At 47.8% G+C, this 12,732-nt stretch overlaps 1 protein-coding gene across 12 annotated transcripts in view; it reads right to left on the reverse strand.

The window, feature by feature from the left end:
• Window positions 1-12,732, reverse strand: part of NCOR1 (nuclear receptor corepressor 1) — a 509,406-nt gene that overhangs the window by 176,795 nt on the left and 319,879 nt on the right. For all 12 annotated transcript variants that reach the window (XM_033922034.1, XM_033922033.1, XM_033922035.1 and 9 more), the window contains 2 exons: window positions 10,564-10,690; window positions 8,323-8,509 (listed from right to left, as the gene is read on the reverse strand). In XM_033922034.1, the coding sequence (XP_033777925.1) occupies window positions 8,323-8,509; window positions 10,564-10,690 (314 nt within the window). The remainder of the gene's footprint in view (window positions 1-8,322; window positions 8,510-10,563; window positions 10,691-12,732) is intronic.

Below are 12,732 nucleotides of genomic sequence, written 5' to 3' on the forward strand. Positions count from 1 at the left end.
AGGCAGCACAGGGTCCATGGTCTGAATATCCAACCATCTTTGTACAGTGACTTGCACTTTGATCACTTAGTCCGGGCATCCCGTGAGAGAGTCCACCACTAAACCGCCAGAGGCTAGGCAAAGTCCAGCTCGTAGACTGAATAGTTTCCAGAACCCACCAGTCGGACCAAATCTGAACTCAGGCTTGTAGGAATGCTGAAAGCCAGCCTCCTGCAGAGAGGCCTCCCTCAGACTGTCTTTAATGTGATTTCTAGAGAAGCAGTATGGGAGGTGGAGGACCAGAGATTTCTGGAGCCAGAGAATCTCTGCCCACAACCCTAGGAAAATCTCCGAGTCATGAAACTGGAATATGGGAGAGAACGCTGAAAGCCACGAAAATTAAGAGCGTCCTGAACCTCACAAGGTTCTGAGTTTGCTGACAGGTAGGGCTCTAGAACAACTGTCCACAACAGAGTGCATAAGGTCATCCAGGCCTTAGCCAAATAACTGCCCCTGAAAAGGGAGCCTGCAAGAGTAGCTGTCAGAGCCAGAGCATTCTGTGAGCAGACATCCAAGATGATGATAAGGACATACAGTGTGTCAGGTACATAATGTGCACAGACACGGGAAGCTGAGTAAGAGGCTCTATGTCATCAGCAGGGACAAACCAGCGAGAGTAACAAGAACGCTGCCAAGACACCCCAGACTCCCAGAGTAACTGCTTCAAAGAGTCTATAGAGAGCCACATCCACACAGTAGTCTTGCACCACTCCATCTGAACTGGGAAGGAAAGTGCACTCAAGACACCTGCACAAAAATCTCAGTTTATATTTGAGTATAAATGATACCTATTATTGCCCCTATGGATTCATATATGTTTTCTCTAGTGCTTAAATTATAACACATTCAGAGACCATGCCAAAATCTTTACCTTGTTGAGTGTTATTGCATAGACAGACACTTATTAGCAATTCTGTACCACAGGGCTATGGAACCTGCAACCTCAAGACACACAATCCCAGGAAACAGTGTTACGAAATCCTAGTGAACATTTCTCTAACAGACTTCTCCCTCCAGTCATTTCAACAGAAGTTTAAGGTGAGTTACATTCAGTTACTAAGTACACAAATGAACATGTCTTTGGAAATTCCAGTTCCAGATCTGAGAGCAGCCGTAGGTCTGGCAAGTGCTTTAAAAGGCCAATATTTCATTATTTTTTCTTCTACTACCCCTCTGCATTCTATGTCAGGAATAACTGCACAAGTCTGGATGCTTGCACTGCTGTACTTGCTGACTGGCATCTTGCCCTTACACTCAGATGGGTGAGGGCAACATAAAGCCCCTGACGTGCATACCACATTGCTTAATATAGGCTCAGCAAGCAGCAGCCAATAAATGTGATGGAAAAATTCCAGCTTGGAAGCAGTCTAAGAGCCCAGCAGCATATAACTGAGAAGTATAAAACCCACATGTACTGTCTATTTTATTCCTTAAGTATTTACCCTCTATCTATCCACAAACAACTTTTACTATGTACCACATTCCAATCTTATCAATGAGCCCAACCACCTTGTTTGGGTTGGCTGAGTTTCATTGAACTAGCCAGTGTTCCTGCAGTTAAAACCTGTGGGCTGCCAAGACCAGCTATTTCTCAATCTAGTTTATGTTTAGGATCACCCAGCTTCAAAAACCACAGGCTCTCTTATTTTTTCCATTTCTAGATCTTAACTCAGGATCTGGCTTCTTCTAGGTTATTGACTGAAATCTGTCTTTAGTTTGTAGTGATTGAAAATCACAAGTATCTACAAGCTTCTTGGAGGCTTGAATGAAGAGAGATACTCTCAATCAAGATCTGAGTGAAAAAGGTCAGATTCGCTATAAGATTCTAGCCTCAGATTTGGAAGCAGTAATAAGATTGGAAAGGTGTAAACCATGGAGTATACAATATACTATACTAGAGACAAAATATACTCAACATGTACATCTGGATTCATAACATCCCCACCCCCCACCCCCAGAGATAGCTAGGGTACATTTCTTCGTTTATTAAAATTTACTATCCCAGCTATTTGGGGAAATCCTTCTTCTAGGCAGTTTAAAATTAATATCAAAAAGAGGAAAGGTTGGTGAGAAAAAACACGGACATAATTTCTTTGTTGGCATTACATACATTAGATAGAGGTACATTACATAGAGGTGAGCCCACCAGGACAGGTAGTGAAAATGCTTTAGTATTTATTTAAAACACTTGTAGCCCACATATCCAGCATCTATGCAGGTTACAGCAATACATAAATAATTAAAACAAAACTCAACAGACCACAAAACAATATAGTATGTAACTTACAGCCCAAGACCTGCTCCTTAAAACAAATAAGGCCAAATAAACTGCTAAAATTACACATTGCCTAGGTTTGAAAAGGCTAATCAGGGGGAAAAAAAAAAGCTTTCAAACTTCCGGAAGGCCAAAAAAATCAGAGATTAAACGAACAGTCTGGAATTGAGTTCCACAATGAAGGTCCAGCCACCTGAAATATTTGGGATCGATTTACAACCTTAGTGACTCAAGCAGAGGGTGACAAGGAACATATGCCTATAATAAAGAGGCAATCACTTTTGGTAACAAGTCACAAACACATGAATGTAAATCACTTAGGCTATAAAAATAAAAGTATTCTTCAGTCCACATCCCCAACACCTGAAAGCTTACCGTATTTTCACGCAAATAACGCGCACCCGTATAAAACGCGCACACGGGTATAGCGCGCAGAAATCACGATGATATGTACAAAAACTTTGGTATACCGCGCTCACGGGTATACCGCGCATGCTGCCCGACGCTCCTTTCGCCCGCCCTGACTTTCCGTGCGCTGTCCCGACTCTCCGTTCACCCCCCCTGACTTCCATGCACTGTCCCCCCTTGAAGGTCTGTCCCCATCCTGAAAGCCTGATGCCCCCCCCCCCGACGTCCGATACATCCCTCCCCCCGAAGGACCGCCGACTCCCCAACAATATCGGGCCAGGAGGGAGCCCAAATCCTCCTGGCCACGGCGACCCCCTAACCCCACCCCGCACTACATTACGGGCAGGAGGGATCCCAGGCCCTCCTGCCCTCGACGCAAACCCCCCTCCCCCCAACGACCGCCCCCCCCAAGAACCTCCGACCGCCCCCCCAGCCGACCCCCCTGGCGACCCCCACGACCCCCCCACCCCCCTTACCTTTGGTAGTTGGGCCAGAAGGGAGCCCAAACACTCCTGGCCACGGCGACCCCCTAACCCCACCCCGCACTACATTACGGGCAGGAGGGATCCCAGGCCCCCCTGCCCTCGACGCAAACCCCCCCCCCCCCCACCGCCCGCCCCCCCCCCCAAGAACCTCCGACCGCCCCCCCAGCCGACCCGCGACCCCCCCTGGCCGACCCCCACGACCCCCCCACCCCCCTTCCCCGTACCTTTGGTAGTTGGCCAGACAGACGGGAGCCAAACCCGCCTGTCCGGCAGGCAGCCAACGAAGGAATGAGGCCGGATTGGCCCATCCGTCCTAAAGCTCCGCCTACTGGTGGGGCCTAAGGCGCGTGGGCCAATCAGAATAGGCCCTGGAGCCTTAGGTCCCACCTGGGGGCGCAGCCTGAGGCACATGGTCGGGTTGGGCCCATGTGCCTCAGGCCGCGCCCCCAGGTGGGACCTAAGGCTCCAGGGCCTATTCTGATTGGCCCACGCGCCTTAGGCCCCACCAGTAGGCGGAGCTTTAGGACGGCTGGGCCAATCCGGCCTCATTCCTCCGTTGGCTGCCTGCCGGACAGGCGGGTTTGGCTCCCGTCTGTCCGGCCAACTACCACAGGTACGGGGAAGGGGGGCGGGGGGGTCGTGGGGGTCGCCAGGGGGATCGCGGGTCGGCTGGGGGGCGGTCGGAGGTTCTTGGGGGGGACGGTCATTGGGGGGGAGGGGGGTTTGCGTCGAGGGCAGGAGGGCCTGGGATCCCTCCTGCCCGTAATGTAGTGCGGGGTGGGGTTAGGGGGTCGCCGTGGCCAGGAGGGTTTGGGCTCCCTTCTGGCCCGATATTGTCGGGAAGTCGGCGGTCCTTCGGGGCGGGGGTGCGAGTGGTCCTGCCGGGGGGGGGGGGATGTATCGGACATCGGGGAGTCGGCCGGGCAAGAGGGCTTGGGCTCCCTCTTGCTCCGATCGTGGATGCGGGTGCGGGTGGGAGCGCGTGCGAGCGGTCGTTCGGGGTGGGGGTGCGAGCGGTCCTGCTGGGGGGGTGAATCGGGCGTCGGGCGGGGTGGGAACTATGTTTTAAAACTTTTGTATACCGCGCTCACGCATATAACGCGCGAGGGGTATGCGCGGTAGGTAAAAACGCGTATAACGCGCGCGTTATATGCGTGAAAATACGGTATATGGCCTTTGGTTGTTTCAACTCTGAACTCCAATCAGGACACAATCATCGCTTGAAGACATTGCCCTCCTGCATTCCCACACACTTCTTTATACTCTCTTGTCCCCATCTTCTTTCTTTTTCTCCTCTTCACCACAGCACTATTACTTTGTTCTTCTGCTCATTCTCCCCTATCTCCCATCAAATACCCTGCTCCAATCAGCTTAAGACTGCCCTCCTCCAATAAGTCTTGATCAAATATTTTCCTCTAAGACCCCATAATTCTTCAGCTGGCAAATCCTAGGGAGCATACGAGCTATATGCTGTTCTAGCCCTCAGCTGTTTTCTATGCACGTAACTTTCCTGTTACCTATGGAACTTTGACAATTATATATACAAGTCACCATACAAGCGTAAATGAAAAATTTCACTGCCAGACAACTAGTCAGGTGGTTGGATGGATTGTAAGATCTACAGAGACTAGATTTATGCAGCATTGTACAAATACGAATAGTCCCTATTCGTATTTGTACAATGCTGCATAAATCTAGTCTTGCTATAGAAATAAGCAGTGGTAGGTGCAAGAGGCACTCCTATAGTACTCACCGTAAAAGGATGTCCAAAAAGGCTAAAGAATATAATGAACCTCTCTCATATAAGCATGTGGCCTCCCCAGGATCCATGGGTATGGAAACTCATTCTGGCAACCACCCAATCTAAGAAAATAGCTTCATTTTATCTTCCGGGGCTCAGATATGCAACTGAAGTAGCGATCTACTGTTTTGAATCTCGCCAAGGCCAGGAGGTGGAAGCAGGCCTGACGCCAGTGCATCACAAGTGCTCAGCATGCCACTGCGGACAGGGCCCATTCACCCGGATCCAGAATCTGTCTGCTGAAGAAGTCTGCTTGAACACCGTCTATTCCCATCACATATGCTGCCATCAGCGTTAGGAGACAATGTTCTGCCTAAGAAGGCGGGATTCCTGAGCTGCAGGAGTATTCTTGGTACCTCTCTGGCGATTGACGTAAGCTACTGCTGTTGCATTGTCAGAGAAGATGCTGACTGCTTGGGTCCTCCAGAGTCTTCTGCAATCTCTGAGCTCCAAATGGTTCAGTAACCATTTTCGCTGAGAGAGCATCCAACTGCCCTGAACAAGAGAACGATTGTAAAGGGCTCCCCAGCCCCAAAGGCTGGCATCAGACATCACCACAATCCAGAAGGCAATGTGTAGCAAAATGCTCCCGTAGAGCGATTATGGAAGAAATCACCAATTCATGCTTGCTTGTGCTTACAGAGTTCAAGGAAGATAGGCCTATAAGGTATCTCTGTGCAGAGCCCAGCAAGAGAGCAAAGCACGCAGAAGAGGACACCTGTGCGTCCTCGCCCAAGGAACCACATTCAGTGTGGCAACCAGGTAACCCAGAAATTGAAGATAATTCCATGCTGAAAGAGCCGGCCACTGAAGGGAAGAAAGCTGGGCACACAGGTTCCACTAGCAGGCATCTGGCAGATAGACATGGCCCACAGCCGAGTTGAAAAGAACTCCGAGGTATTCCAGCGACTGTGTGATCATCAGATGGCTCTTCCTGAAGTTAACAATCCAGCCCAGGACCTCCAGCACCCCAAGTAAAGATGATGATTCTGGACACCCCCCCCCCTTTTTTTTTTAAAATGTAAGTCGCCTGAACGTCCACACGATAATGGCGAACAAAGGAATGCAAAGACGACCAAACCGCAGCTTTACAGATATCCACTGGAGGCACAAGAGAAGACTCGGCACAAGAAGCTGCCTGACCCCGAGGGGAACGAGCCTTAAGAAAATCCAGAACAGACTTCTTCTGAAGAAGAAACACGGAAGCGATAATCTCCTTAACCCAGCGCGCAATGGTAGCCTTGGAAGCACCATCCCCCTGACGAGGACCCGCTAAGAGGACAAAGAGATGATCCGATGTCCGTAACTCCTGGGTCCACTGAACATAAGAGCGAAGGACCCGACAGACGTCCAACTTGTGCAACTGCTTCTTCTCCGAAGAACCCTCCCGACTTCCCAACACCGGAATAATTGACATGAAAAGGCAAAACCACCTTTGGTAGAAAAGAAGGAACAAGCCGCAACACAACATGCTCCCTAGAAAATTCCAGGAAGGGAGGCCTACAAGAGAAAGCCTGCAGCTCAGAAACTTGTTTCACAGAAGACTACTTTAAGAGTAAGGTCCTTCAAGGAGCAAGAACCTAAGAACTCAAAAGGAGGGCGCACAAGCACAAACGGAATCAGATTGAGATCCCAAGACGGAACTGAAGGCCACACTGGAGGCCGAAGCAATTTGGCCAGCCTCAAAAAGCGAACCACATCCGGCAGAGGGGTCAAGCACCGACCCTGCAGCAACCCGCGAAAAGTGGACAAGTCTGCAAGCTGAACCTGGAGAGAAGACCAGGCCAGGCCCCTGTCCAGGTCATTCTGCAAGAACTCCACGATGTTAGGCAAAGAGGCATGAAAAGGAACCACTCCATGCGCAGCACACCACTCCTCAAAGATAAGCCACACACGCACATAAGCCATAAAAGTGGAAAGTCTCCGGGATCCCAAGAGTGTTGAGATCACTTTATCTGAATGACCTCTCTTACCTAGGTGTTCCTGCTAAACAGCCAAGCCTTAAGACAAAAGGGACCCTGAATCAGAAAATCAGGTGAGAAGGGCAGTGGAAGAGGATCTGCCACGAGATGATGAACCAGATCCGCATACCACAGGAGTGGGGCCAATCCAGGGCCACCAGGATCACGCGGCCAGGATGCTGAGTAATTCGAAGAACTCTGCCCACTATCGGTGATGGGGGAAACATGTACAGGAGGCCCCAGCTGTACCAGAGCATCCAGCCCCTTGGCCTGAACATCCCTGCGCCAACTGAAGAACCGAGGCGCTTTGATGTTGACATTTGTGGCCATCAGGTCCATGACTGGCTGACCCCCAAGTCCATACAATCAACTCAAAGGCTGCAGGACAGACACCACTCTCCAGGATCTAGCATGTGCTGACTGAGGAAGTCCACCTGGACATTCTCCACTCCTGGTATGTGGGAAGCCGAGATGTCCAGAAGATGAGTCTCTGCCCAGGCCATGAGCAGAGCGGCTTCCTGCACCATCTGATGACTCCTGGTTCCCCTGCCACCGCCGTGACATTGTCCGAGAAAATCCGAACAGACGTGTCCGTCAATAACGCTAGCAACGCCAGCCAGATGGCTCTGGTCTCCAGAACACTGATTTACCAAGACGCCTCCTCCGGAGACCAACTGCCCTGAGCCAAATGACTGAGACGTACTATAACCAAAAGTATAGTCTCAGTCTCCACCTGCTGGTCATGATGAGCAATTACCCATCAGTAAAGCCAGTACCAGTCTGGAGACGCTGACAAAGAACCTGCAGTTTAATGTGAAAAACTGGCAAGAAATTTCTCCTGAAAACCTTCAACACTACCCCCAAAACTTTTCTGGCATTATAGGCCATCATTTATTTTTACACATAACAGCACTTCCATCTGAATACTACGAAGGAATGCTTAATGATCTCATTAACATCCATTTAAATACATTTCAATACAATTTGTGGCCATCTTTAGTGCATACGTTAACACTCCTCTAAATCCCTTTGAGCATTTGGTGCAAGATAACATGCATGTAAATCCACTGGTGTTAGTTTTGAGCACTGGCCCCTTGGTTAACAGGTGATGAAGAATTTGTGTGGTAAGAGGTGGACTGGATGAGACAGATTTAGGGCTGAAGAGGCTGGCAGACTATGGTATTATTTCCTTGCTTTGATTTTTAATGATCAGTTATCTTGTGGGTTTATGCATATTTATATATTCTGTGTATGTGACACTGGAAAACTGCACTAAACTTCATCACCAAAAATAATCAAACAGCCTATTATCCATATAATCTGTGGATCACTACACTATTCAAAACTACCCACCTGGAGGGCTGGCAGAATTTCTGCAGTCTGGATCTACCTGCTCCTGTCTCTGCCGCTGTTCCTCCAGTAAGGCAGACTCATGGGCAGCTTTAATATGCCGCTGTAAGAGAGCAAAGCCGCTCACTGATGATCCACCTGTTGTTCCCATGGGGGTACCCATAGGTATAGTGCATGGGCTGCAAGAAACCTAGAAGAAACACACTGCATATAAACAAAAATGAATGTACTGTATATAGAAAAAGGTTAAAACGTGAACATGGACACCTGTCATCTACTTTAGTTGTGGAACGCAAAGTTAATTTCCCTCTGTGTGCTTCGGTTTAGTAGACTGCAATACTAATAATCTGGAATTTTAACCTGCCTTTCCAAATGACACTCAGGTTGGCTTGCAGCATCATTAGTAATTCAGGTATAATAATTTAGTAATAATGTTATATCTCCTCTCCCTAAAGTTGGCATGTTTATTATACACATAACCATCTATAATAAGCTCCATGGAGAAGGTATGGTCATTTATCTATACAGTGCAACATATAACCAGTAGTGCTATGGAAATGACAAGTAGGCCAGCCATCAAAGAGATGGGTAGTCTGTCTCTAAAATGTTGCAAAAACCAAAAAACAACTGCAAACTATGTACAAGATGCAGGCACTGTTTATTTCAAACTCTAATCGGGCCCAAGACCGAGTGCCACAGGGATCGGTCTTGGGCCTGATTCTATTCAACTTATTCATAGGAGATATGACCCAAGGGCTTAGAGGAAAAGTATCACTGTTCGCCGACGACACCAAACTATCCAACATAATAGGTAAAAGCATTTTGCCTGACAGTATGACGCAGGACCTACTACTATTGGAACAGTGGTCATCGACTTGGCAGCTAAGCTTCAATGCTAAAAAGTGTAAGGTAATGCACCTGGGTAAGAGAAATCCGTGCAGAACTTACACACTAGATGGTGAGATCTTGACTAGGACCACGGCAGAACGTGATTTAGGGGTGATCATTAGTGATGACATGGGGTTGTATCCGTAGAGGTTTTTTTAGCAGGAGACCTGAAGTCATAATGCCATTGTACAGATCCATGGTGAGACCTCATTTGGAGTATTGTGTTCAATTCTGGAGACCACGCTACCAGAAAGATGTGCTGAGAATTGAGTCGGTCCAGTGAATGGCCACCAGGATGGTCTTGGGGCTCAAGGATTTCACGTATGAGGAACGGCTAAATAAATTACAGCTGTACTCACTTGAGGAACGAAGAGAGAGGGGAGACATGATTGAGATGTTTAAGTATATCACGGGCCGTATCGAGGCAGAAGATGATGTCTTCTGTCTTATAGGACCCTCGAACACCAGAGGGCATCCGCTGAAAATCAGAGGAGGGAAGTTTCATGATGATTCCAGAAAGTACTTCTTCACCGAAAGAGTGGTCGATCATTGGAACGAACTCCCACTGCAGGTGATTGAGGCCAACAGCGTGTCAGACTTTAAAAGAAAATGGGATATTCACGTGGGATCTCTAGGGTAGTAAAGTCAGGGGGGTGGGTCATTAGAGTGGGCAGACTTGATGGGCTATGGCCCTTTTCTGCCGTCATTTTCTATGTTTCATTGAGATTGCAATGCTTTTTACAATCCAGCACTACACTCGTTCAGGCACTTGTTTTTTCCTTTAATGCTGTTTGTTGCAAAACCTTATCTACCATGGACCCCTGAGGAAGGTTTGTTGTCTGAAACACGGACCGTGTCGGGTCCCTCGGTTGGTAATAAGATTGTATATACCATTAGAGTTTGAAATAAACAGTGCCTGCATCTTGTACATAGTCTGCAGTTGTTTTTTGCTTTTCGCTTGGTTTTGCTGTAGTTCCTGTTGGATTTTTTCTCTAAAATGTTGCAACTATAATCTGCAACATAAATACGAATAAATGATATGGCTTATTGATTTGTGTACAAGGATGTAAAACCCAGTAACCAAAATTTCAGCCTCACTGCCATCACTGAGAAAGGTCAAGCTTTCCTTGATTTTTCCTCATCATAAGATGCTTCTATGAGGCAATGATTGCAGTTTCATTTTCATTATAAAAGAGACTGCTCTTTATATGGGAAATGGTTTGTACAAAAGGGAAAAATTTTTAATATTTGCTTAACTTTACTTCATGCTATATATCCTCTCACCATCATTGCCATTTTAGTTTGGAATTTAAAGACCGACAGCCATCTCCTAGCCCACCTGACCTTTGAACTTACCATTGGCGGAATGACAGCAGCACGATGGTGAAGCTGCTGCAAGTCCATGTGTCCTTGTTTCATTGAGGATACCAGGAGAGTGCCAGGGGGATGTAACAAGGAAGGCTTTGATTCCAAAGAATAGAGTCTAGGGAAACATATAATATTGAGAAAAGATTAGCTCTCAGAATACCACTTCACCCATCACAAATGAAACCCACAACAGAAAACAACAATTGCTTGGTAATACTTGCAAACAGTTTTCTTATTTCATTATCTTGGAAAGGAGGAATAAGATCAGGCTCAATCCCTAACTCCTAAGCTTCCAGACCAACTGTAGCTCATAAACAGCTTTTACCATGATAGCAATCACCTTAAAACTAAAGATATTATACCAATTAAGTTCCTGCTAAAAGAAACACACAATGGCACCCTTTGGAACCCAGCAAAGGTATAAGTCCAATTGAACAAGTTATTTATATTATTTTGCAGATAGCAAGTCACTATGTTCATACTGAAAAACAGACTCTTATGATGCGTTTCTCCCTGATGTGGTTAGCCTTGTTGGGTGAAATATAGCTATGTCAGAGTTTTCTTCTTCATTATAGAAGATGCATCTAGTAATCACTCCTAATAAAGATAAGTAGCTATAAGACGCACCTGACCATTAGATGCATCTAGGTTTAGAGGAGGAAAACCAAGAAAAAAACCATTCTGAACCAAATTGTTGTACTAACATATTTAATAAAATATACCATGCTTTGCACCAAACCCCCCTCACTCCCTGCCAGGCTCTGCACCAAACCCCCCTCACTCCCTGCCAGGCTCTGCACCCTGTCCCATCTTCCCTACTAGGCACTGAACCAAGCCCCCTTCCTTGCCAAGCTCTGCACCCAAACCCCTTCCCTCCCAGGCTATGCAGCCAGCCCCTCTCCCTGCCAGGCTCTGTACCCTGTCCCCCCTTCCTGCCAGGCTCTGCACCCCGTCTCACCGCCCTGCCCTGTACCCTGTCCCCTCCTCTGGTGGTAGGCCGGGACAAGAGGAATCCGTCCTAGTCGACTAACAATTTTTTACTTACACACACACACCTTTTTAAATTCTGGTGGTCCAGCGGTGTATCATCAGGAGCAAGCTTTCTGTGCTCCTGCCCCTCCCTCGCTGGATGGCTGCCTCATCATATCTTATGGCCAGTGGCGCACAAGGCAGGAGCAAGCTTTTCGTGCTCCAGCCTGGCCCCGCGCCACTCCCTGAATGGCTGCCATCAGTTCTCGCGAAGCAGCCATCCAGTGAGGGAGAGGCAGGAGTGTGGAAAGCTTGCTCCTGCCGCTACACTGCTGGACCACCAGAATTTAAAAGGTACTAGGTGTGTGTGTATATGTAAAAAAATGGTTATATTCACTCCACAAGACACAGACATTTCCACCCACTTTTGGGGGCAGAGGGGGAGTGCGTCTTATGGAGCGAAAAATACAGTGTGTGTGTGTATATATATATGTGTATGTATGTGTGGACAGACTGGATGGACCATTCGGGTCTTTATCTGCCGTCATCTACTATGTTACTATGTGTATATATATATGTATATATATATATATATATATATACACATATATATATATACACATACACACACACATGTGTGTGTGTGTGATATCAGAGGAAAGCCTTCTGGGTCAGCGCAGGATCCCAGTTACCTCCTTCCAGGTGGACTGTTCCTTCCTGCCTTCAGCGGCACTTGTTGTAGGGACACATCAGTGGCTCTTTCATGCTGCACGTGGCTGATCCAGAGGGAAGGCTTGTGGGTAAGCTACATGCAGCGTGTAAGAGCCACTGCCAGTGCATCCCTATAACAAGTGCCGCTGAAGGTAGAAGGAGCAGCCCAGCTGGAAGGCCCTGAAGGAAGCGAGTGCCCTGGAGCGAGCAAGTAAGAGAGAGAGGGTACATGATCTGGGACATAAGAACATAAGAAGTGCCATCTCTGGATCAGACCTATGGTCCATCAAGTCCAGCGATCTGCACATGCGGAGGCCCTCCCAGGTGTACACCTGGCATAATTTGTAGTCACCCATATCCTTCTATGCCCTCTTAAGGAGATGTGCATCTAGTTTGCTTTTAAATCCTAGGATGGTCGATTCCGCAATAACCTCGTCGGGGAGAGCATTCCAGGTGCCCACCACTCTCTGCGTGAAG

This window comes from Geotrypetes seraphini, chromosome 15 (genome assembly GCF_902459505.1).
Source record: "Geotrypetes seraphini chromosome 15, aGeoSer1.1, whole genome shotgun sequence".
NCBI classification, from domain to species: Eukaryota; Metazoa; Chordata; class Amphibia; order Gymnophiona; family Dermophiidae; genus Geotrypetes; species Geotrypetes seraphini.